Raw genomic sequence first — 26,149 nt, forward strand, 5'->3', positions numbered from 1 at the left:
CTGGGGGGAAACGGCTTCCAAATAGTGTGAACTGAGCCTCTAATGTTCTTGTTGGGGCTCCTCATTCCACATACGGATCAGTGTGTTTCCACGTTATTTTAACAAACCTGTGTGTTCATTTGCATTTGCATGTGGATGTTGATTTCTAAACTAAAAGATTGTTGTTTGGAATTCAAGGTGGAAAAATAGAGTTTTTTTTCTGGCACATACTAAAGGTCATGATCATTCATGAGCATTTCTACTGAAGAGTTATTATGTGAACTTGTCACAAAAGAAGTCTTTATTTTTATGTTTGATTTCTCAGTAGAACATATGCAGTTTTAACTGTGTAGGTCAGGGGTCTCAAACTCATTTTCTTTCAGGTTCCACATTCAGCCCAATTTGATCTCCAGTGGGCTGGACCAGTAAAATAATAGCATAATAACCTATAAATAATCACAACTCCAAATTGTTGTCTTTGTTTTAGTGCAAAAACCCCTTTAAATTATGAAAATACTTACTTTTATAAACTGTCCAAGCAAAAAAGATGAGAATAACCTGAAAAAACTGAAATTTCTTAAGAAAAATCAGTGCAATTTTAACAGTATTCTGCCTCAACTTATCACTTCTACATGTGCATTATGGATCAGATCTACAAAGACACTAAACACTTAGTAACAGGCAGAAAATTGTTAAAACTGTGCTTAATTTTCTTTAGAAATTTCAGGTTATTCATATTTGTTCAGGTTATTCATGTTTTATTGTTACAGGATAGTTTGTAAATTTAAATATTTTCATAATTTAATGTTATTTTTTGCACTAGAACAAAGACAAAAATTTGAAGTTGTCATTATTTATAGGCATAATGTGATATTATTTTTTTCCACAACAAACCGAGAAGAAAATATGGAGTCATTATATTCTATAGGTTATTATGCTATTATTTTACTGTAGATCATATTGGTCTGTATGTGGAACCTGAACTGAAATAACTGTGGAATTTTAGCACTTTGCAGATTCATCCCACGGGCCGGATTGGAACTTTTGGTGGGCTGCATTTGGCCCCCGGGCCGCATGTTTGAGAGCCCTGATGTAGGTCATTAAAAAGTATTAAGAGTCATTAAATAGATTTTGTGTAAATTAAGGCCTTAAATGACATTAAAAAGCCTTAAATTCGATGTCCAGAAGCATTAAAAAACTAAATACACTTGATGGAAAAAAAGTATTGTTATTCACAATTTACTTGGATTATATAAACATTTAATCATTTTGATCCTACAGAAGTATAGTGTGATGATTGACAGGTGGAACCCTTAAATTGACTATTGTTTATGGCCGATACATGAAGTCACAACACCGGATGCTTGGAATGCAACGTGCTGTGAGTGTGTTCATGCTGTGGAGAAAGAGTGGAGGGAATATTAGCAAATGTGGGAAAAAAGGGAAAGTGCAAGTTTCAGCAGAAGTGATTGGAGGAGGAACTGTTCAGAACCTGGTCAAAGCCTGTGGACGGTAAACTGACAGAAAACTATACAGGGTGGGGAAGCAAAATTTACAATGAACATTTAGTTGTTTTTTCTCAGCAGGCACTACGTCAGTTGTTTTGAAACCAAACATATATTGATGTCGTAATCATACCTAACACTATTATCCATACCTTTTCAGAAACTTTTGCCCATATGAGTAATCAGGAAAGCAAACGTCAAAGAGTGTGTGATTTGCTGAATGCACTCGTCACACCAAAGGAGATTTCAAAAATAGTTGGAGTGTCTGTAAAGACTTTATAATGTAAAGAAGAGAATGACTATGAGCAAAACTATTACGAGAAAGTCTGGAAGATACTATTAAAGAAGAATGGGAGAAGTTGTCACCCGAATATTTGAGGAACACTTGCGCAAGTTTCAGGAAGCGTGTGAAGGCAGTTATTGAGAAAGAAGGAGGACACATAGAATAAAACATTTTCTATTATGTCAATTTTCTTGTGGCAAATAAATTCTCATGACTTTCAATAAACTAATTGGTCATACACTGTCTTTCAATCCCTGCCTCAAAATATTGTAAATTTTGCTTCCCCACCCTGTATATAAAACTGTATCTGCAGTTGGACATGGGCTTTAAATTTGTTTACAGTGGCATTAAAAAGGGCATTAAAAAGTATTAAGTTAGATTTGCTGGTACCTGCAGAAACCCTGTTATTGTTATAATGTATATTTTATATCATATCGTTAGCCTCATAGCATAATAACATAAGTCATACACTATATGGACAAAAAAAGCCACTTTTTTTTCAGTTTTGATATAATAAATCTAATCTAAATTAAATCTAGGAAATTAAATACAGGAAAATACATTCAAGTATTTTCTAAATCATGATTTAGACTGAAAAATACAAAGTACAGTGGATAATATTATAATAAATGACAGTAAATCACTTAAGAAAGGTTAAATAGAGAGGAAAATTGATTGGGAACTGACACAAAACTGACACTGGGTCTTAATGGGTTAAAAGTATGTAATAGCGTTAGCCTCCTAGCATAATTGCCTAACTTATACCCTATATGGACAAAAGTATGTGGACACATTGAATTCAGGTGTTTCTTTTCTAACAGGGGTCTGGGATACAAAACAATAACGACAAATTCATAGTTTTATATTATTGTTTTGTATCCCAGACCCCTGTTAGAAAACAAATACCTGAATTCAACGTGTCCACATACTTTTGTCCATTTATGCTCATCTGCTCCTTGCACGTGGAATATGTTACTAAAAGACTGGAAATGGACTGAATTAATTTCCTTGAATGTTTTTAAAACCAAACTCAAAGTGCTACAGACTTACTCAATAACTTTCACTTGTTTTTCATAGAATAGAATAGAATAGAATAGAATCTTTATTTTGTCAGTAGTAGTTTGTCACACACGTAAACGTGCATCACACACCAAAATTTGTCCTCTGCATTTAATCCATCACTAGATCATGCATCACACACACTGCATGCTAGGAGCAGTGGGCTAGCCGTGTCAGGCACCCAGGGAGCAAATGGGGGGAGGGGTAAGTGCGTTGCTCAAGGGCACATCGGCCAACAACAACTTGTCCTGTACATGTTTGTATGATGTAAGTGTGGGTTGTATTTCATGCTGCCTCTTGGCCAAGACTTCCTTGAAAAAGAGGTTCTTAATCTCAGTTGGATCTGTTTTTCCTGATTAAATAAAGGTTTAGAAAATAAAAAAATAAAATTAGACAGTTATGCTATGAGGCTAATGATATGTTCCTTTACTTCAAATTCCGCATCGATGTATTTGACACTAACAACAGTTTGTAAATGTATACTGACATATGAAGTCTTTATTTTCATGTTTGATTTTTTTTAATCAAATATATTCAGTCACAGTCAAATAAATCACAAATTAGTCGCGCTCTGCCTCCGAAATGCTCACGAATGATCTCGACTTTTAATATGTGCCTTTTTTCCTTTTTCCTCTCGGTATGACAGGGCTGGAGGCTTACAGATGATGTAAGATCTGATTAGACCTCGTGTTTTTTCCTAACTGAATTTGTACGTGCTCGTTAGGTTTAATTTGCATAGACTCATTTGTATGGAAATGAACATGTGCATTTTTATGAAGCGTTATTTCTACAGAACGGTTTTGTAAACCTGCTGGGATTTGGACCTGTGAATTAAACAGATTTTTTTTTTTTTTCTGAAAGTGATTCGTGGCCAATGTAATGAATTAATTCCTCAAATCCACGTGGATTACATTCAGTGGGTTTAAACTAATGAAGCCAGCGCATGTAAATTGATATTGATATGGGTTTATACTGATCTGTAGGTGAAATTCCTCCATAAGATAAGATAAAATAAATTAAGATAAGGCATGAGAGTCATGAGTAAAGTGTAAAGTAAAAAGTAAAGTGTCATGAGATAACTTTTGTTATGATTTGGTGCTATGTAAATAAAATTTGATTGATTGATTGATAAGATAAGGTTATTAGTCACATGCACAGTTATACATAGTACAATACACACTTAAATGTATTTTTGAACCTGCAGCCAATAATAAAAGAGAGAAAAGACATGAAACACTCAAGGTAATAGCCTACTGAAACCCAGAAAAGTAAAAGTTTGGGCTTATTTATTTATTTATTTTAATTTTTATTTATTTTTTTTACATTAAATAATTGTCTTGATTGGAAAGCAGCATGATGCAACAGTTTTTCCAAATACTGTTTAATTCAGTTAAATGTAATTGTATTTATTTATTACATTTAATGGCATGTCCTTTGAATTGGACAGCTTTTTTTGTTTTAATATAAAATAATTGTCTTGATTGCAAACAGCGTGATGCAAAAACATTTCCAGACACTGTTCATTTTTATTATTTATCTAAATAATTTTATGGAATGTTCTTTGCTATGAACAGTGGGTTTTTTTTTTTTTGTTTTTTTTAAGTAAAGCTGTGAAACTGAAAAAATGCATCGCTGGGTCTCAAGAGGATATGTAAATATAAATGTATACAGTATATATAAATAAGTAGCTTTTATGTGTTATTGTTTTGCTGGTCCGGCCCAGTTGTGATCGTGTTGGGCTGCGTGTGGCCTCTGAACTGGAATGCGTTAAACACCTTGGTCTACACTGAAATACAAGTAAAATGGCATTTTAATTTATTTTTTGGTTTTAATTAAAAGTCACTCACTGGGGAAAACGAACATCAGTCATTGTGAGTATAGTTGCAAATTCATTCCCATTCGTAACATATTCAAGTATTTAAGTATTTGTACCTTTCACTTGTAATATTTTCATAAACTGCCCCCCCCCCCCCCCCAAAAAAAAAAAAAAGTAGCTCTAGTATGTATGTACCATTTCCAGTCGTCTAGATGTGAATAAGGTGCATGTGCAATGTTTTTCCTCACAGACAGATGAATTATGGGTAAAAACTTTCCTTCAGCCTCTCAGTTTTTGGTCCTGGGGTTTAGGTGTGAACTCTCTTGACAAATAAGGAATGTAAATACACTATCCTCTAGGGCTGTGTATTGGCAAGAATCTGGCAATACAATACAAATCACACTAGGATCACAATACGATATATCACGACACGGTTAAAAAGGCAATTTTTTGTGTTTTTTTTAAATGATTATTTCCTTGAAGAATTGAATTACACCAGAAATATGCACAAATACTGAACACATTTTTTTTTTTTTTTTTATCAGAACAAGATCTACTGCTATATCACAAAATGTTCCTGTCTTAATACTTAAATTATGTTTTAAGATCCTGTTCAAATGTTCATATTCGATTAGTTCAGAACTAACATCATAACATTATTTTTGTGCAATTCCAACAAAGGAACTAACATTATTTAATAAGAGTGTTAAATAATAAATAAAATATACACAAAAAAGAAAAACAAAAATGAACCTCCACACTATCAGCATCTGAATAAATACTTAAAAATATCAATACAGTACTTTTTAATATCAGTACAGTATTGTGAAATGAAATATCGCAATATATTGCAGAACCGATATTTTCTTTCACCCCTACTATCCACCATCAGCCCCTCCTGAACACACTCAAAGTGTTGTGGCAGGAACAGGACAATTACACAACGGTGATGATATATAAACTGAATCTAATCCGAGCCCACTGTGGGATTAACGCTAAGTGTAACTAATCCAAGAGTGGGACGCAAAACAAGCCTGTATTTCAGAAGCGGAATATCTACGACTGGCAGCGACCGAAACAAAGCCGCAAACGCCATCAGATGAGACACAACAGGCCTCCTGTGCATTTACTCATCTCACCTCCTTCATGTCTCCTGGCTGACCCCCCCCCCCCCATTAGTGCCGCCGCCATTAGCATTGTCCTCACTTCCCACAACTGCCGCCGCACATCAGCGTCGTCTGGCTTTTTGTGCGTTTTACGTGCACGTGTGCGTTATGTTCCACGCCAATAGTGTGACTCACAGCTGTGGCGTCACACCCTCAGAATAGCAGGGCCGGAGGGTGGGGCGGTCGTCGGTGGGTGGGGGGTCAGCGTCACCCACTCTGTGTGTATCTATAAGGAAGGGTAAGGACTTCCTCTGCGGACCGACACGTACAATGGCCCGTGGGCCGGTCAGGGTTGTGACTCTGGAGTGACACGCAGCAGGACGTGATGCCGCTGCAGGTCCTGGAGGATGGAAGGGGGGAGGGGGGTGTCAAGGGGGGGTCATAGGGGAGGAGGAGGCTTTTTCCGTTCATTCAGTCAGTTAAACCCATTCACATCAGTTTGACTATTAATAATGTGGATGACGGCGTGGGTCCAACATGCTTTACTGAGGACATGTGGGCGAGGTCAAGGGTGTCACGGATGGACCGCCCACTACGTTTTGATTCATAACCTTTGAACCAGACAAGTTTAAGACAAATATTACACATAATTGGAAAAGTCTAAATGTGTGAGATGAAAATACACACCTGTAAAATGACCCAATGGTACCCTGGAAAACAAAGGTAGAACATAGCAGATGGTTTGATTGTGCAATGTGATATAAAAATCACCAAAACTAATAGATGTAAATGTAACGTGTGGAGACCCGGGGTCCCCTCACCATCGAATGACAGCACCATTTTTTTTCCTTTATCATATTACATCATATCTAGGGGTGTTAGAAAATATCGGTTCTGCAATATATCATGATATTTCCTTTCACAATACTGTATCAATATTAAAAAGTACTGTATCGATATTTTTAGGTATTTATTCAAATGCAGATATGGCAGAGATTAATTTTTTTCATGGTTTTCTTTACTGTTTGTATTTTATTTATTATTATTTAACTTTGTTTTATTAAATAATGGTTATTTGAAGCATCCTAAAAGCACTTTTTACTGTCTGAGTGGCAGATGTTAGTTCCTTTGTTTGGGACAAAAATAACGTTAGGAGGTTCGTTATGGCCTAATAGAATATGAACATTTGAGTAGGATCTTAAACTGTAATGTCTGTAAAACATAATTTAAGTTTGAACACAGGAAAATGTTGTGGTATACCATTAGATCCTGTTGTGATCAAATACAAATGTGTTTAGTATTTGTGCGTTCTTCTAGGAAATAATAATTAAAAAAAAAAGAAACAAACAAACAAAAAAATTGCCTTTTTTTTAAGTATCATGATATATCGTGATATATTGTATCGTGATCCTAGTATTGTGATTTGTATCGTAATGCCAGATTCTTGCAAATACACACCCCTACTCATATCTTTAGAACAGGTACGATGCGGTGTTTGTTCACACTTACTAGAGCGTCCTTTCCAGTCTGCTGCCAGTCGGGCCCAGGATCTCCCCCAGCATACAGAACATCTGACCCAGGAAGTCCTGCACAAACACACCACAGAGACACCCCCCCCACCCTTTTAGTGACTGATACCTGAAATATGGGCGAGGTCAAGGGTGTCACGGATGGACCGCCCACTGCTTTATGATTCATAACTTTTGAACCAGACAAGTTTAAGACAAATATTCCACATAACTGTAAAGGTCTAAATGCCATCTGAAACAGACTCAAAGGGCAAAATTTAGTCTCAAATATTTTTAAATTAAAAATATCAAAAACTACTGCGTCACAGATGGACAAAAAATTAACGTCTATTTTTTGCAAGAATTCCAAAGTTCTCCAAAGTGACGTTCCCCTGACATTTTCATCGTCAAATGTATTCAGTGTATACCTTAAACCGTCTATTTTACAACCTAATAATTGATTTGACGAAAAAATATTTGATCATACCTAAATAGAAAGAGTTTAGACAAATGGCAGCATCACAGATGGACAACAAAAGTAAATGTCAAATTAAACATGTTTTATTTCAATTCTCAATGTCATATACATTTATTTTTACAATATTTACAACATACAAATAATATTAACATTATATTCAAAGGTATTTTGCATAGATATATGCATTTATTAATTTTAAACACTGTTTAGAATATGACATAAATAATGTAATGCTCAAATATCAATGTATTTGGAATAAATTTAATTTATTTATGAGAGTTTATGTATGAGCCCAGAATGACGGCACTAAACTGGGTCACTTTACAAACATTCACACTCAATTTATTTTTTTTTTTCACAATTTTTTTCTCATTTTTTCAAAATACATTTTCCTGAAAATATAAGTGATTACCTGCCCAAAAATATAAATTTGGTGTAGATTATTGTAATTTAAATTTTTTGACCAGATGTTAACCTCCCCTTGTGTAGATATTTCCTGGTTATTTCCTATCTGATGCTGACCACACTAAGCCTCTGTGAATACCGGCTTGTTTTTGTTGTTTTTTTTCATTGTGGAATCCCCCCCCCCGCAGCGTCCGCCCACTCGCCCATTTGTATTCCTTAACAAAGTGTTCTCACCGTGGACAAAATTAAGCATCAGCCTGGGAGTAACTGAACTGAGATTAACCTCCAAACGGTCATTATAATTAATTAGATGTATAAATCACAGGCACCGGCGTATCAGGGGATATTAGACAATCTGGACTCATTTAAATACCTGATCTGGTTCCAGATACACTTTATTATAGTTGTCGTCTTAAAGCTCAGCAGAGACGGAGCTCTGTCCTCGGGAAGACGATACCGAAGCCTTATATGTAAAACAGTCAGATTCCAGGACAGCTTTTACCAAACTGTTGAACAGACACACATAATATTGGAAATACATACAAAAAATGCCATATGCTGAGTGGATCTCAGCTACAACTGGACAACACTGACTCTATTGACTGTAACCCAGGCATGTCAAACTCATTTTAGTTCAGGGGCCACATTTAGCCCAATATGTTCTGGGTGGGTCAGTAAAATAATAAGAGTGAAAAAAGAAAATTTTATTATGAAAACACTTACATCTATAAAGTATCTTTTGAAAAGTGTGAATGACATGAACAACCATAAACAACCTGAAATCAGTGCAGTTTTAACTATTCTGCCTCAGTTTATCATTTACACGTGTACATTAAAATGTACAGATTACAGTGGATCTACAAATACACACAACATTTAACAGACAGAATGTTGGGACAATTACACTTACTTATCTTACAACATTTCATGTTGTTCACATTTGTTCAGGTTATTTATATTTTTTCCAGAAGGATAGTTTGTAAATGTCTACATTTTCATGTAATTTTACATTTTTACAGTAAAACAAAAAGAAAAAAAGTATAGTTGTAATTATTTCTAGGTTATGATAGTATTTTCCTGATCTGACCCACTCATATTTGTCTGTATGTTGAACCTGAACTAAAATGATTTTCACGCCTTTGACTGTCAACACGTTAGTGTCATTTTTGGATTTCACAAATTCATCCCAAGGGCCAGATTGAACCCTTTGGTTGGACTGGTTTTTGGCCCTCAGGCCATGGCTTTGACACCCCTGCTCTAACCTGGACTGTACAATATTTATGCTGTAGTCTGTGCAATACAGCAACATAAGATGGAACTGGTGTAGTTTTTATCACTGATGTCATTATGTCCATTATTTATTTAGGAATATTTATAGTGCTGCCACTAATGACTTATTTTCTAATGATTAATCTTTCAACAAATTTTTCGATTAGTCGACAAATCTAAATGACTAATTTAAAGGGGGGGTGTGAATGGGTGCAACCCGATCTGTGGACTGGGGGGATGAACTGTAAGGGTGGGGGAATGAAACTCAAGACACTTATAAGACGGGGGTCTCTCTCTCTCTCTCTCTCTCTCTCTCTCTCTCTCTCTCTCTCTCTCTCTCTCTCTCTCTCTCTGGGGTACTGCAGGCGCCAATGCCAACATGATTCTCAGGTGCCACGGCCAAAAATAAATAGGCGGTCAATAGTAAAATGACTCGTCGACTAAAAAAATTGCTGTTGATTAATTTTCAAGGTTGATTACGTCGACTAATCGCAGCAGCACCATTTTTTATACTGTTTTATCCTGTTCATTAGTGTTGTATCTATGTGTTTTTATTGCGACCAGTGCAGTGTCATTTTGTTTTCCAGTGCATCTATGATGGTAAAGCATTCTGATTCTGTTTCTGATTGTGATTGTGTCGTGGCGTTACTCAGTCTCTGTCCTGTCTCTCTTTTTACCCATCAGTACCTGGGACATGTGGAGGTGGAGGAGTCCAGAGGCATGCACATCTGTGAGGACGCTGTGAAGCGGCTCAAGACGGTAGGTTTACAACAGGGGTGTCAAACATACGGCCCGTGGGCCAAAACCGGCCCACCAAAGGTTCCAGTCCGGCCCGCAGGATGGATTTGTGGAAAAAAAAAAAAAAAAAAAAAGACGCTGACGATATTAACAATTGAGTGTGTCAAACTCATTTTAGGTCCAAACTCCAAAGTCTGTCATCTATATATAATGCATGTATGTAAATGATCAACCAAGTCATAATATTGTTGAAAATGCACTTATTTTCAAGTAATTTCAAGTCTTTCAGGTTATTTGCATTTTTGTGAAAGGATAGTTTGTAAATGTAAAAACTTTCAGAATTTAATTTGACTTTTTTGCACTTGTTCTGGCCTGTTAGTAAATGTTTTGTGTATTTGTAGATTCATTGTGATCTGTAAGTTCTAATGTACATAAACTGAGGCAGAATATTGTTAAAATTACACTTATTTTTCTTAAGAGATTTCAGGTTGTTCATCTTATTCACGTTTTTTAAAGGATAGTTTGTAGATGTAAACCTTTTCATAATGTAATTTGACTTTTTTCACACTAAAACATACAGAAATGTTTGGCGTTGACATTATTTGTAGGTTATTATTCTATTATTTTACTTGAGATCAAATGTGGAACCTGAACTAAAATGAGTTTGACATTCTGGTTTTAGAATAATAGAGCTCCGTAGACGTTCTAGCTCCTTCTATCTGCTCTCTCCCTTCCCTTTTCAATATCCACCTGCCTCTTTCTAACACTTCCTGTCTCGTGAAAGGCCTCCATCTATCACCCTGCAGCCTTAGCTTTGTTCTTTTTAGCGTTTTCCCCTGTTTATTCCTGCCTGGGTCTCCACCCTCAGAGGTCCACACTCTACGTCTCTTCCTCTCTTGTAACTCTCTCTGCCTGAGGAGATAGGCCCGCATGTATTTCCTGCTGCGGCGGATTCCGGAGGAGTTGCGCAAAAAGTACAAATTCCAGTTTGGGGGGGGAGCAGACGGGAGGGAGAGCAATGGCTTTTCCATGTTGTCAGTCGTTTGCCAAGACCCCACCCGGGTCGTAAACTCCTCTGTGGAAGATCGTCTGAAGTCGAGGCCAGACCTGAGTCGGCAGGTCTGTCTCTGGGATCAGTATCGGTGCGATCGGAATCTGTTCGGTGAGGATTACCACATCACAGCTAGAATAGAATAGAATAGAATAGCCTTTATTGTCATTGTGTGTTCAGTGCAACAACATGAATAAAACAGCAGTACTACAGAAAATAAGAATAGAGCGAATATAAAATTACAAAAACTAGAACTAAAGATAAGAAAATAGAATATAAAATTTGTAAAAGTAAGATAAGTATAGAGCTAAGTAGAATAAAAAAAAAAAAAAAAAAATAGGCATGAAATATGAATACTCCGGTTTCCTCCCTCCATCCAAACATATGCACTAACAGGCTAATTGATTAATCTAAACTATCCAGAGGTGTGAATGTGAGTGTGATTAGTTGTTCATTTCTGTATATTGGCTCTGTGATGAACTTGTCCAGGGTGAACCCCGCCTTCGCCCACAGGTAGCTGGGATAGGCTCCGCCCCCACAACCCTAGTTAGGATGAGGCGGGTTCAGAAGATGAATGGATGAATGAAATATGAATAGATGCAATATTAACAGTATTAACAGTATGTATACCTGTGAACCCAAGTCTATATCAGAACAGTGCATTTATATTTTAATAAACATTGAATAAATATTGCGTCATTATTGCAGAACAGAAGATTATTGCACAACTTATTGCACATGATTCACATTTTGTAGGTTATTGCACATCATAGGAGGAGACTGTATGAGGAACCATTGACAGGAGCTGGATCCAAGGTGGAAGACTCCTCTAATTAGCCTTCACTCTCACAGATGAGTCACACTTAGTGAGAATCCACGCCACGTTCATCCTGTTATCAATACCACTCGCTCCTGCTTCGTAAAATAATTCAGAGGGCCTTTCAGTCACTTCTCATGTCACACTGAATGAGCTGCTGAAGAATATGTGAGCTGTGAATAAACTGTAAAACATGCTTCACAGCAGTTGAGTAGTTTATGAGTGTACTCTGAGCTGCGAGCCATAAAAGTACATCTTCATTGCGGTTAAAATGTGGCAATTTGATAAGGCAGAAGCACATGCCAACACAGATGAGTCACATAAAACCTAAAAACAAAAGGACACAATAGAACAAATACACACATGCATGAAGAATGGTTTAGATAAGTGATTTTAAAGACATGGAGTTATGATAAAAAGCGCATGGAACAACATGAACTTAGAATTGCAGGTAAAAGCAGTTTCATTTTCACTCAGTGTTAGTTATTGTTCTTGTGCAGGAATCAAATGGCTTCGCACACCATGGAACCTGCAATAAATCAGAATAAAACTGAGTAAAATGAGTCAGTTCTTCAATTTACAAGCAAAATATAACCGCTTAAACACTTGTGGGACGAATTAAAACCACACGTAAACGACCAAAAAGGGCCTGAAAGACTGAATATGAATGAAACCTAAATATAACAGACCCGCAGTGTGTTTTATTTTTGTCATTTCACACAGTCAGAGTACATCATCATCCATCACTGGAGCTGGTGAATGATATATGCACAAAAGAAAACCTGCAACCGGAGGCAAAGCAAACAAATGTTTACATCCAGAAGCTCGGCACACAGCGGCTCGGTGCCTGCTGAGGTCACATGGTCCGCACGTCGCCTGAGGCCACGAGGTCTTATTGAGTTACAGTGGTTTTAACAAGGCCGACAAAATGGAGCCGACTCAAAGGAGAGGCGGACGCTCCTGCCTCCTGTCCTCCGACGGGCCACGGCGGCGTGAACCTCCTCAGCATAATGACATTTCCTCCTCGCTGCCTGGTGGCGGCGGCATTTGTATATAAGGCAGCTTTATTGAACTGGTCTGTGTTTGTAAGCAGGGTGGGAAAGTGCCTGTAGCTACCTTCATAATATGAGTTCCACTGTTGTTATTTCTTACTTTTAACTCTTAAAGACCCAAACATCCACCGTCGACCAAAACCATCTACTGATCTAAACTGTTTAATACCTGCGGATCCACTAATCCTATCAATACATGTAAGTAATTGGTGTAAAATACAGTTCTTCATCTTTTCATGGTCATCAGATATGATCCATTTGGATGTTCAGAGGCTCCGTAGTTGCCATAGAAACGCCGTCATCTTCTACAATATTGATTCACCAGCACAACCCACGGAGTTGTATCAATGACAGTGAATGGAGTAGAGCCCGAACGATATGGGATTTTCAGGTCCGATACCGATATTGGGGGGCTAAAAAAAAAGGCGATATTCAAAATATCGGCCGACATCCGATATTGGCCGATAACTGATATGTTGGCCAATATATGAAATAAGAATATTGATCTGCACAGGATATAATAATCTTGTATTAGATAATTGTGAACAGGTGGATTATCATTTGCATAAATCTTTGTTTCTCTCACAAAGATAATTTACATAACTTTCCCGTTCAGAGTCGGGGGGGGGGGGGGGGTTAGCGGTCCATCCTTGTCGAAGCGCAGGGGGTGGGTAGCACTCTGTGATTTCGTGATTGTCCAAGTGAAAGTGAAACTGACACGCTTTACTGTTCTTTTAACTTTCCGGGCAGCGCGCGCGCGCACACACACACACACACAAGAGCAGCAAGCGACAGAATCTCCGTAGCAAAAACGTTAATAAATCAGTTACATATTGGCTGATGTTGATTAATCTGTGATATGCTACAGTATAATCGATTAATCGGTCGGCAGATTAATCGGTCGGGCTCTAGTACGGAGACGCTTGTTTGATGATGATGATGTATGTTGTTGAAAAAATCACCTTTTCTTCAGTTTTCTCTGATTCTGATATAGAACACAACTGTAATCTGAGCTTTTATGAACAACTACATGATCAGAAAATTAAATACAGGAAAAGACATGATTTATACTGAAAAACACAATGTACAGAGGATAATATAGTAAGAGATGGGGATAAATAAATTAAGACTGAATAAATAGATAGAAAAAATAATTTGGAAACTGCCACAGAAGAAGCACTGGGTCTTTATGGGTTAATCTGGATGCAGACATTTAACGTCCTAGAGATGATGGTTTATCTCTGACACAAGTTCATTTCTTAGTTACACTTTAATCTACATTGATTTCATGTCAATTTGAGGCTCCATTGACCCCTGGAGTTGCATATCATTATTCTCAGAATATAACTGCCAAAGTCATACACAAGTGGATAAAAGTATGTGGACACGTTGAATCCAGGTGTTTCTTTTCTAACAGGGGTCTGGGATACAAAACAATAACGACTAATATCAGAATATAGTTTTATATTATGGGATAAATATTATTTCATTGGTTAGTTTGGTTTGAATTGTTATCTTTGTTTCCAAAATGCCTCAGAGATGGTTTGACTTTTTCCTTAACATTAATTTTCTTTTGTTTTTTGTTTTTTTATCCATGACAATGATTTTAAATGTTCTTCCTCTAAATTTCTCAAATATTTTTCCTGTTCTGACTGTAAATAATAATTTGCTACCTCATCTACCCATCTACTTTTTACACATCTCACTGAGGAAGAAACATTTACCATTAAACTTTAAGGAAATATTGATGTTTATAAAATATATAGACATAAATATTGGGACACATCATGTCTGTTCATGATGATCTGAGATAAAAACATCAATATTAATAATCAATATGATATTTATCCCATAATCTAAAATTATATTCTGTCATTATTGTTTTGTATCCCAGACCCCTGTTAGAAGAAGAAACGTGTGAATTCAACATGTCCACATACTTTTGTCCATATAGTGAAAATAGAGCTGCAACGACTAACCCTAACTGTCCACGTACTTTGATGGTAGTTAATGTATGTAATAATTCCACCCAGGTAAACTCTTTGGAAACACTGCTGTTAGCTGATAGCTCCATGCATTCTACTAACTTTCATTATAATAAAATATAATACACACACACACACACACACATACACAGATGCAGAAAAACTTAAAACTGATATTTGAGTCCAGATATTTGAGTCGATTTCAGTCCAGTATCCAATATCAGTATCAGATTGGTGCATCCATTTTAATCGGCCCTGATGCCACTTATCTGTGTCATAGATGGATTTGGATACCGGACTCGGGTCACTGCACCCTTAAACAAATGCACAATTAGCGCTGCTCCCATTTCATCCTCACTGACTCTTTAAGAAGCCAACTGTTGCCTGGCAACTAAATACAGCTCCCACTGGTTAAGAGAGTTAATGTTGCACAAGAATAAACTCTTAATTCCACTAACTGGTAACTGAATGGTTCAGGGAGGAGGCCCGAAACCTGTAGGCAGTTAGCATGGAGGAGAACCATGGAGGAGAACCATGGAGGAGAACCATGGAGACAGGAGCCACATCATCTGGCAGAGTCAGTGCTTCAAGTAGGAAGATGATGTAAATAATGTGTATGTGTGTTTGGATTTTCCTTTACATGGTCTGTGATGAAAGGGTGTTGGTGGTCTCACTTGTCAGCCGATGTTTATCTGTGTGTGTGACGGCTCTGGGGTGACTCCATTGTGTTCCCAGAAGCCTTTGGGGCGGTAATGAGAGTTTTCTCACAGCTCTGTGACCCGTGACTCAGAGGAAAGGAGGGAGGAGGAGGAGGATGAGGAGGAGGAGGGAGGAGAGAGGAGAGGGAGGAGGAGAAGATAAGGAGGGAGGGAGGAGGAGGAGAAGAAGAGGGAGAAGAGAGGAGGAGGAGGAGAGGAGGGAGGAGGAGAAGAAAAAGAAGAGGGAGGAGGAGGAGGAGGAGGAGGCGGCGGCTGCACTGCGGCACCGTCAACCTCCAAGCTGCCCTTATGCACTGTCATCATGACATCACTTCCTGTTCTGTTGGCCGCCGGCCCAGGGTTGGAGGTGTGTTTTTTTTTTTTTTTGTCTTAGAGCAACGGGAGTGTTTTTACAGTCACTGTCCTGAGTCGGAGTGGTTCTGGGATGCAGATGGGGTGGAGCGCACAACCAGGAGATGCTGACATGTGGAAAGAGTTCCACCGCCGTCACTGACACAGATATCAGACACCGATCACTTCGATGACGGCCTGTGTCATCAGTGTGTCAGTGGGAGAGGCCCACGCTGACAGGATCATTCCATTATCATTTGTTTTATTTGGTTCTGGAGGTCCATGTTTAACCCTTAGACCAGCAGTGTCAAACATGTGGCCCGTGGGCCGAGCCTGACCCGCTAAAGGTTCCAATCCGGCCCACAGGATGAATTTACACTGAAGATATGAACAGTCAAGGGTGTTGAACTGGTTTTAGTTCAAGTTCCACATTCAGACCAACATGATATAAAGGAAAATGATAATAATAGTATATTAATCTAGAAATAACAATTCCATCGTGTCACTCTGTCGTGGACAAAATAACATTATATTATGCCAATAAATAATGAAAACTCCAAATTTTACTTTGTTTTAGTTGGAAAAAAAACCATTAAATTATGAAAATATTTACATTTACAAATTATCCTTTAACAAAACAATGTGAACAACCTGAAATGTCTGAAGAAAATTAAGTGCAATTTTAAAACTATAATGCCTCTTACTAAATGTTTTGAATTGAAAATTCAGATTTTTAAATTTTTTAAATATTAAAAATGTGCCTTTACTTATAATAGTCCATATTTTGATGCTTTACAACATACAAATGGTTCTAGATATCAATATCGTTACTATTGATCACTGATGGGAAGTCATATATGGACTTTCAGTTGGGTCCACGACCTTTGACCTTGAGTGACTGTGAATGGTCAAACTCAAGGTCACCAGTGTCTAGATTTCAACAATCTTCTTTCCTGAAACTACTGGTCGGATTCATGTAAAAAAATTTTGTATCTTCCTTGGGACAATGTCTACAAAGTCTGTTCACAGTTTTGAGAAATTTAGATTTTTGATGAGTTTTTGAAATATTAAATAGGTGCTTTTACTTATAATCTGGGGCGCTGAAAAGTGGGGGTAAACATGACAAGTTCATGGGGCCTAGAATTTATGGGGGGCCCATAGAGCTGTGTAGGGGGCCTAGTGGATGTAGTAGAAGTTGTTAAAATTTTGTGCAAGATCCGCTGTAGAAGAGAGGTGTAGAAGTCAGGGGCCGAACGGTGATGTTAAATAGAATGTAAAGTTTCGGTTTCATTTTCACACTAACGTAAGTGATGTCATTCATGGGCCGCACCCCCACATACATTACCCCCACCCCACCCCTGGTCTAACAGGTTGATAAGATAGCTAATTTTTGGAGAGGCCACAATGATTATGCTTTCATGGGGCCCGTAAGTGGTAGCGGCACCCCTGCTTCTAATGGTCCATATTTTGATGGTTTATATCATGTAAATGGTTACAGATATCAATCTAGTTCCTACTGATCACTAGAAGTCATATATGGACTTTGATTGGATTAGTTGAGTTCTCCTCCAGTGAAAGTCCCGCCCACTTCTACTGTCAGATTGATGTGCATCCAGACCACAGGACTGGAACATAGGACAGAAGCTGACAACCTCACACATTCAACTGGTACTGATTCACATAGAACATGACGCTGACATACAGCGGCACTGAAACTGTTTTCTTGTTAAATACTTGATGAAGTTTACAGTTTTCCCATGTCATAGTCTGAGTTTTCTCTCATTATCATCTACCTGTAAATAACTGAACAGCTGTGGGCACAGACAGGAGAAACTCTCCACCGTCTTTATTATTTTTCCAGCGTTTCGTCAACAGCACAAATACACCTGGAATAAATAACTCGCTGTCCTCGTTCATATTTTAAGATGCCGCATAGGATATTCATCTATGAAAAAGCTGGAAGCGGGTACAGTCACTTCTTCATCTTGTGGCGTCTGTATGAACTGTCATTTCTTCTGGACGGTTCGCGAGTTTCCACCTTGGTCTTGTTTTGAATCTTCGGTCTGAACTGGGCTTTGCTGCTGCTCTCGGGCTTAAATTCTTCGATGATCTGTCAGAGAACATAACATCTGTGTCGTTCGGGGTCGTATGCTCTCTCTCTCTCTCTCTCTCTCTCTCTCTCTCTCTCTCTCTCTCTCTCTCTCTCTCTCTCTCTCTCTCTCTCTCTCTCTCTCTCTCTCTCTCTCTCTCTCTCTCTCTCGCTCTACTCTGTGATGTGTGTAGAAAACGAGGTGAGGTTGCACAAAGTCGGCCTGTGACAGATGTTGTGTAAGATGTGTGAGTGGTTGCACATCCTGCCGGTGCTTGAAGGCGTTCAGGGGGGAATTTACTGTAAACCTGCAGTGAAAGGCTGTAGTTTTTACTGTTCCGATCGGGTCCATTCACAGCTACAATGTGCCTTCGCTGTTTTGCATTGCAATTATCTTCAATGCACAAGTGAGGTTTGTTGGATAAAAACCACATTTCCTGCTTCAGTTCTTCCATTGTTGCCTTCTTGGTCTCACCTTGATCTTTCATAACTCAGCTGTTCTTTCTGCCCAGTAAAGCTTTTTTCCCCCTCACTGTAGTTTCATAGTTGAATGTAGTTTACAGACTCTTCAATGCGTGAATATTGTGCTTGTTTTTGTGTCCGTGTCACACTTTTTTGTCTTTTTAAGCAGGTTTTTATTGTGGTGTTGCAGAGAAATGCCTCCGAATGCCCCTCCCCCACACTGCCCCCCCATTCTAGTGGTCCTAACCTTATAGATTCTGTTCCCCCCGCCCTAACCATAGCCTCCTGAAACTAACCACCTAGGCTCTACCATCATCTGCATGTTCTCACAGATATACACTATGTGGACAAAAGTATGTGGACACGTTGAATTCAGGTGTTTCTTTTCTAACAAAACGATAATGACTTACATCAGAATATAGTTTTATATTGGGATGAATATCATTGCAGTGGTTAGTTTGGGTAAAATAGTTCTGTTTGCTTCCAAAATGCCTCAGACACTTTTCCCTTGACCCTCAAATTGCAAAAATATAACTTGCACATAAAAATTTACCTAATGGAAAAGTGACAATTTCGCCAAAACTCTTGCTTTCTGATTAGTGAACTTTTTGCGCTGGCAAGAGGTGGTTTTTCGGGCGTAGCACAGTTGGTATACCACAGAAAACTGCAATGGAAAAGCTAATATATAAATAAATAATATATAAAATAAATCTATATATATAAAAAAAAACGGATGTTGATGGATGTTGCAATAAGAGATGAAGAGTTTTAAAACAAACATGGTGTGGTATGTGTGGACACACCAGGAAACCACATCATTTTTTAATTTAGTACAGGATAGAGGGGTAATATTTAATAATAATGAATATATCTGTAAATCAACACAATATTTACATTTGTCACCATGTTTATGGAATGACTTCTCGTGTCATTTTGTGATAATAAACAAATCATCGCATTTGTGATTTAATGGAAAAACCAACATTATGCACTTCTGTTTTTTCAATATTTTAGTAAATATCAGTAAAGTTTTGCAGATGTGTCCAATGAAAAAGCGACCAGAGATGGTTTTTACTTAATTTCTGTCAACGTTTTTTTTTTTTTAATCCGTGACTCTGATTTTAAATGTTGTGGTTCTAAATTTCTGAAATATTTTTAGTTTAGTTTTAAACAGCAGTTTTACTGTTATTAATAAAGTATATGAACACATAAAGCCTCTAATCCAGTGCATTTTTAATACTGATAATGTTGGTTGTTTTGTCTCCAATGAGAATATCTGGGCAAACTTTGGAAATAATAACCAAGCTCAGATTTTCCGTGCAAATTCAACACGACCCTCTGATACTTTAAGGAAATATTCATGTTCCTAAACTATATGGACAAAAGTATTGGGACACATCATGTCTACAGCTGTAAGATGTCCTGTTCATGATGATTTTAGATAAAAACATCCATATTTCCTTGAAGTTTAATGGGAGATTTTTCTTCCTCAGTGAGATGTGAAGAAAGTAGATGGTTAGTTGTGGTAGAAAGTTATTATTTACAGTCAGAGCAGGAAAAAACATTTAACATTTAAAATCAGAGTCATAGATTAAAAAAATAAATCAATGTTGAGAGAAGTAAAGTCAAAACCATCTCTGAGGCATTTTGGAAACAAAGATAATTTAAACCAAACTAACCAATGCAATGATATTTATCCCATAATATAAAACTCTACTCTGACATTAGTCATTATTGTTTTGTATCCCAGACCCCTGTTAGAAAAGAAACACCTGGATTCAACATGTCCACGTACTTTTGTCCACATAGTGAATACAGACACACACTAACAAGTGCTTAGCTCATTTCAAATGAATCCCCAGTGCTGGTTAACATGTTAAATCATGCATTAACATGGTGCTCGGAGCGCTGTCTCCACCACGGCTGTGTAACAGGAGCAGAGTGGCACTCCTTTCACAGCTTAAAGGGAGGACAGGAACTCCAGGGAGTGGGGGATGATGAAGGGAGGATTAATACCGGGCTCGGGTCTGGTTGTGGGTTCCTTACGTGGCCTAAACTTGACCCCTGACTCCGGCTGACCCCAGAACAGTCACCGGCCCGACTCAGGGGTCAAACCGCCGTCTGCGGGAATCTGTTTCTGTCTGCTGAACAACAAAAGAACGAGCTCGTCTGTGTCTGAACATGAGAGGAAGCAGAATCAAACAGGATTTGGGATTATCCTCTGCACGTCCACGCAGACACACCTGAACTTCTGCCGTCTTTATCTCCTTGGCACCGTGCGTCGTGGTTATTTTAATCGTGGAAAAAAAACCTAGCGGGTGCTGATATGTGCGGCTCGGCGGCAGCGGTGGCGGGGTGGGGCGTGTTGGGGTGTCACTTCCTGCTGTGAGGAGGGAACAGTTCTGTGGTTTTTACTGGCTTTCATTTGGTTGCACTAACAGTGATCAGCATAGTGATAATAACAGTCTCACCCTTTACTACGTATCTGGGTCATTCTGCAGAACTGGAGCAAAGTGCTGTCCCAAAAAGCCACGCAAAAAAGCATGAACATATACAGGCCTTTTACGGCCTATAGAATCATATGAGATGTGAGAGAAATGTATAGAAAATCATAATTATTACAGAACCGTGGTGTAATTCCAACTCAGGAAAATGATACTGAAAACATCCCCTATATTATTACAGTTGTTTTATGGTCTTTTGAAGTAACATTTATTTATACACAGATTCATCTTGTATTTTTAGATTAGATTTTTTTTTTTTTTCAATTATCAAAAAAAGAACGAAAAAAACAAAACACTCAAAAAGAAGCAGGATGAAGTACAACGTATATACTCCCACCCCCTTACCCCATCTTTTTCTACTGATCACAAAGTCCCCTGTCAGTTCTTCAAAGTACCTTAACAAATTTTAGACATGCCAAAATAAATTCTAAACAATCCTGCACAAAACAAAACAAAAAAAGATTAGATTAGAATAGATCAGATAAAACTTTATTCATTCCTTGGGCAGATCCGTCAGGAAAATAAGGTTCCAGGAACATCACAACAACCAATATATACATATAAGAAATATTACAAAAAAGAAAAAAAAATAGTAATAATGATAATGATAAAAACAGTAGTGAAAATAGATTATAGATTACATTAAAAAGTAGTAGTGAAAAAATTAAGTAGTAATAATAACAAAAAAAGTAATTGTTATATCATAATATGAACAGTAGTTATTTATTTATTTATGGATATGTATATTTACTGCAAAAAAACAAAAACACAAATAAAACTTCCATGTAAATATGTTCCAAGATCAATTTTACTAAGACACGCAATCCAATATGGCCGCCGCACTGTGACGTGAATTAGATGAGTACATTTCCTTCCATCATAAACTTTGGGTCAGACCCAATATTTTTCTCATTTACAGTCTGACTTTATCTCTAAACACTTCCAAGATGCAGCTTTTTTGAAACCTTGAAACTGAATCAAAATTGAATATTGTTTGATTTATGATTATTTTTACACCCATAGTACAACAGTCATGCTTTTCTAACTGCTTCCTTTTGGAAAAAAAACTCCAACGCCTAAAGGGTTAACTTCTAATTTATTGATTTATATTCATTCATTCATTTATTTGTTTTGAGCCAAAGAAAAAAATCAAACATTTTTTATGTACAAGGAACTAATATCCGGGCAAATACATTAATAAATCAAGATGATCATGACAAAATAGCAATTTCCATGTACACTATTAATGTTATATGTAGTATATATAGTCTATACTAGTAATATTATATATTGTGTATATCATATTTATATGATTTATATGATTATTTTTACACCAATAATCCAACTGTCATTCTTTAACTGCTTCTTTTTTTTGCTGCAAATACATTTAATAAATTAGAACTATTTTTGTATCAGCTGAGTTAACGTCAACAGAAAAAATCTAGATTAAAATGGTTAAAACTGGCCCATGTTTGAGTATCTTGTGGCTGTTTGGTTGTGATGACAGCCGTTTGCACCAGTTCTGATGGATCCGCATCAGTGTGAACACAGATCCATGGTCTTCTCTTACTCACTCATAACCCGCCTCCACCTCCATCCAACCAAACCAACAGAATCAGAGCCGTCCTGTGGGCTCCACACAGTGTGTTTAGACTTCCTAGGTAACATGTTCATGCCTTGTTCCTCCCCCTCATCCCTCCCTCCCTCCCTCCCTCTCACCCGCCCTCCTCTTTTACCACATCCACTTCCAGGACAGGAAATTCTTCAAAGGATTCTTTGCAAAAGTAAGTTTTCTGCTTTGTGTGTCTTGAGTGTTTCTCTTATTATTAGAGCCTCCTCTTTGTTACTATTATTTTCCTCCTCTCACGTTAACACCTCACCCTTTGATCACACCAGTCGGGACGAAACCGAACACAAACGGGGGTGTGTGTGTGTGTGGATGGAGACGAACAAAGATGCATGTGTCTGAGGACAGATGGGGACGGGGGGCGGGGCTTAAGCCTGGGGTGGGGCACTTTGTGTGTGTGAGTGTGTGTTTTTATATTAACAGGTGTGTCTTCTCTCCATTCAGCCCTTCTTCCACAAACCAAGAACTGAACAATGAGATATTTATGTGAATGTTTCCTTCTTTTTTTTTTTTTTTTTTTACATGCACACAAATACTTATTGTTCTAACCAAATGGGGACCACCACTGCATCACTGCACCAACTCTCATACCAACCCTCCTGTTTCTGTTATTGATAAGAATACAGGTCCTACTGAATGACACGACATCTTCTCTTTTTGTCTCTTACCTGGTGCTTTCTCTTTATTTACAGGTGTGGTTTTGTGTGTGTGTGTGTGATTGAGGTTTATGTTTTTAAAAACATTTTTAAAAAGTACCAAAGAAAGGTACGGATGTTGAGGGTTCATGGTGGAAGTGGATAATGGAGCCCTTGTTTCTGACTGGGTTTTGTCCTTGTTGTGTTTGTTTGCAGGCGGGGAAGAAGGCGGTGCGGGCTGTGTTGTGGGTGTCGGCAGACGGCCTCCGCGTTGTAGACGATAAAACAAAGGTAAGTCCACTCAGCCCTCGATTACAGGCTCGGGAACACCGTAATCAAAAAGAAGGAGCTGCCACAGGAAGTCAGCTGAGCTCCGGTGGCTTTAGAAGAGGAAGAAGCCAGTAGTTAATAATGGTAGTAATGAAGCCAGCGTGACCTCTGAAGGGCCTGCTTTACTCATATTATGTACTCAGTGCACCTGCAGGAACAGATACCACTTAAGCAAACAGTAACTCATTTAAGGTTAGATGGACACCTGCTGGACTGCGATGGTACTGCGACAAAGTTCACCTTCAGACTGCTGTAGTCAGGGTTTCTGCAGGTCATTAACCCTTTCATGCATTGTGGTCACTACAGTGGACAGCTATTCTACAGCTGTTCTCTTGTATATTCATGGATTTTGTTGTTCTTTTCGTTGTTTTTTTGTTTTTTTTCACACATATCTTTATTAAAGTTTTAAGACACTACATGTCTTTTCTGACATGAATAGGTAACATTATGTAGATATCTCCTGAGGATAAACCCCCAGAATCACAAGCCTTCCCCACAGTTTTCACACAATTTATCAGTAAATACATGTTTCTGTGTGTCAAAAATTAAATGTGTGGTGTCCAGCTGAGTGGATATTTTTGCAACTTCATGACAAATAGGTTCATAAGATTTTTTTTTTTTTCATTATTACGTTTTTTAATGTATTTTTAAATTAAACATTATTTTTATTTTATTTTTTAAAATTTATTTTTCAGAAGAAAATTTTCTATCACATTGTTTTTTTCATGCCTAAAGAGGAATAAAAATGCTCAGGAAAAAATTTTGATTAAGGTTCTCTTAATTCGTGCATGAAAGGGTTAAAAAGCATTAAAAGGCATTAAATAGATTTAGTGAAAATTAAGGCCTTAAATGGCATTAAAAAGCATTAAATTCAATGTCCAGAGGCATTAAAAAATTAAATACACTTGATGGAAAAAAGGTTCATGATTTCTTTTGATTATATAAACATTTAAGAATTTTGATTGGAAGTATAGTGTGATGATTGACAGGTGGAACTCTTTAATTGGCTATTGTTTATGGCCAATACCCGAAGTCACAACACCGGATGCTTGGAGTGCAACGTGCTGTGAGCGTGTTTATGCTGTGGCGAAAGAGCGGAGGGAATATTAGCAAATGTAGGAAAAAAGGGAAAGTGCAAGTTTCAGCAGAAGTGATTGGAGGAGGAACTGTTCAGAACCTGGTTAAAGCCTGTGGACGGTAAACTGACATAAAACTATATATAAAACTGTATCTGCAGTTGGACATGGGCTTTAAATGTGTTTAAAGTGGCATTAAAAAGGACATTAAATTAGATTTGCTGATACCTGCAGAAACCCTATTATTGTTATTAAATCAATAAACATGGTAGAATGAAATATAGTTACCCAGGTCTCGGTGTTTACGGCATGAAAATAAGATAAAATATTAAACAGCGTTTGTACGGGTGCTTGAAATCCTTGAAAATGCTTGAAATTCAGTGTGTGTTTTCAGAGTCTGAAAACTGCTTGAAAGTGGTTGCAATTATAACTCTGTGATGTGATTTATTTATTTATTGTTAATATTAACTCAAGCCAAAGCTACTTACAGAGGTGATACATTTAGAAAAATAACACTTTATGACAAAAAATAAACTTCCCAGGTGTTCTCAGGTCGACTCCAGGTACAGTTTTATCTTAATCTTTGTCTTGGTGTGAGTGTGTCTGAAGAATACCAAGTGCCTTCCCTTTTTTCAGATAAAACTCTGTGTTCTCCTTTAATTTCTAAAGTCTTTAATATTTGTATCTCCTTTTTATTCTTTTTTATTCTTTTTATCCTTTTTATTTTGTATGTTGTGTGCTTGTGGTTTATGGACTTGTGTCTGCTATTATGAAACATAATTATAGATGTTTATCGCATAATATAATGTACATTTTTGTGATAAAAAATGAAAAAAAAAAAAAAACTGAGTATATGTTTTCATGTAGATATGTATTTGTATAATATTTGTATATAGTATATAGTATATAGTATTTGTATATAATAATATGTATAAGATGCTGTGTTGGAAAAATTTGAAAAATAACCCTTAAAAGTGCTTCAATTTGACCTTGAAAAATGTGTACGAACCCTGATAAATAAAATTTATAAAAGCTAAAAAGAATTAAAACTACCATAAAATCAGAATACTTTATTTGTCCCAAGGGGAAATAATTGGGTGTTACAGTCTCTCCATTCAAGTAGAATAAAAAGTAGCAGGAAAATCCGCTAAAATATAATAAAATAAGCCTCTGAATATGTACAATAGACAGCAGCAGTAACAGCTAAAGGTGGAAGTAAAGTGACAATGGTGACTGCAATGTAGCAGCATCATGACCTGTGAAGTCTGTCACGCATTATGCTAAAATTATAAGTATTACAAGAAGAAAATAAGAAACATGAGTGTT

The 26,149-nt window shown here is 37.4% G+C and overlaps 1 protein-coding gene and 1 long non-coding RNA gene across 6 annotated transcripts in view; one reads left to right on the forward strand and one right to left on the reverse strand.

Moving 5' to 3' along the window:
* The window catches only part of numb (NUMB endocytic adaptor protein), a 103,155-nt gene that overhangs the window by 64,556 nt on the left and 12,450 nt on the right, over positions 1–26,149 (forward strand). For 3 of the 5 annotated variants that reach the window (XM_030126109.1, XM_030126105.1, XM_030126107.1), the window contains exons 3-5: positions 10,093–10,167; positions 22,907–22,939; positions 23,634–23,708. In XM_030126109.1, the coding sequence (XP_029981969.1) occupies positions 10,093–10,167; positions 22,907–22,939; positions 23,634–23,708 (183 nt within the window). The remainder of the gene's footprint in view (positions 1–10,092; positions 10,168–22,906; positions 22,940–23,633; positions 23,709–26,149) is intronic. The other 2 variants (XM_030126106.1, XM_030126108.1) reach the window with 1 other exon arrangement.
* Positions 1,373–25,000, reverse strand: LOC115413334 (uncharacterized). The gene is made up of 3 exons (XR_003934451.1): positions 24,962–25,000; positions 23,996–23,997; positions 1,373–1,496 (listed from the first exon to the last, which is right to left on the reverse strand). It is a non-coding gene; the product is annotated as an uncharacterized LOC115413334 (long non-coding RNA).

Source organism: Sphaeramia orbicularis, chromosome 22 (assembly GCF_902148855.1).
Source record: "Sphaeramia orbicularis chromosome 22, fSphaOr1.1, whole genome shotgun sequence".
Lineage (NCBI taxonomy): Eukaryota > Metazoa > Chordata > Actinopteri > Kurtiformes > Apogonidae > Sphaeramia > Sphaeramia orbicularis.